Source organism: Penaeus monodon, chromosome 15, assembly GCF_015228065.2.
Source record: "Penaeus monodon isolate SGIC_2016 chromosome 15, NSTDA_Pmon_1, whole genome shotgun sequence".
Lineage (NCBI taxonomy): Eukaryota > Metazoa > Arthropoda > Malacostraca > Decapoda > Penaeidae > Penaeus > Penaeus monodon.
The window spans coordinates 47,574,967-47,575,898 of record NC_051400.1 but is presented as its reverse complement, the minus strand read 5'-3'; the positions used below and the strand labels follow the sequence as shown (position 1 = coordinate 47,575,898).

The following is a 932-nucleotide window of genomic DNA, read 5'->3' as shown; positions in this document are numbered from 1 at the left end:
CAAAATCATATATATAATGTATAAATAAATGCATATGTAAAAGTCAGTAAATCTTATTTTCTAGAGTGGCATAAGCACGATCGACATGGAGAAACACACTGCCAATTTGATGACCGTTCGCTTCAGGGTTGAGCAGCCAGACATCGCGATTGTGAAGGATGTCACCACGGAAGATACTCATTGCATCATAATGCATGTGGGTTTTCCTCTGGATTCGGGTCATCTCTTTTACTGCTCTCCTTTACTCTTCTATTTTGAAGTCATGCTTTTCTTTGATATAATACTGTTGAACTGTAATATTATAAAAGATTTAGAAGGAATGTACAAAATGTTGTGAGGTATAGAGATTGAGGAAGTTTCTTGTTTATTGAGGAAGTGAACATTTTGGAAATATGATTTGGTATAATGGTAACTGAGTTTTAGTAACAGTAAATCTGTGCTTTTTGAGGATTGTTTTGATTGGTTTTATATTTTAAAAGAGTGAAATTCTTCAATTAAGAAGAGTTGGCATGAAATGTGCACTAATTTTTATACTTTTTCAGGCTGAGGTGAATGGAGATTTAAAAACAACTGCATTACAGCAATCAGTGAATGCCAGCATCACAAAGATACAAATGTACACTTGCTGTTACAACCCCAGCCGGAGGAAAGAGACTCTCTCTCAAGTGAGTATCAGTCCTTGGATGTGAGAAGATGAAGGAATGAATGCTACTGCAATTAAAACTTTATAATTTCACTTCTTATGTACAGTTTGAATGAGCTGTCTTGTGTCTTTTTCTAGATTCTCAATCCTTGTGAGATTGGCTTTGTGAGCTCTTCCACGCCAAGCCATGCGCAGCACCTTGATGTAACAGTCTCCCGCGTTGATCTGCGAGTGTCGCCAAGTAAGGCAGTTGTTGTGTTGTGATTAAGATATGTGGTATTTCAGGGGA

At 37.1% G+C, this 932-nt stretch overlaps 1 protein-coding gene across 6 annotated transcripts in view; it reads left to right on the top strand.

Moving 5' to 3' along the window:
* Positions 1–932, top strand: part of LOC119582071 (vacuolar protein sorting-associated protein 13-like) — a 48,363-nt gene that overhangs the window by 19,687 nt on the left and 27,744 nt on the right. For all 6 annotated transcript variants that reach the window (XM_037930315.1, XM_037930316.1, XM_037930314.1 and 3 more), the window contains 3 exons: positions 65–196; positions 543–665; positions 782–884. In XM_037930315.1, coding sequence (XP_037786243.1) covers positions 65–196; positions 543–665; positions 782–884 — 358 coding nt within the window. The remainder of the gene's footprint in view (positions 1–64; positions 197–542; positions 666–781; positions 885–932) is intronic.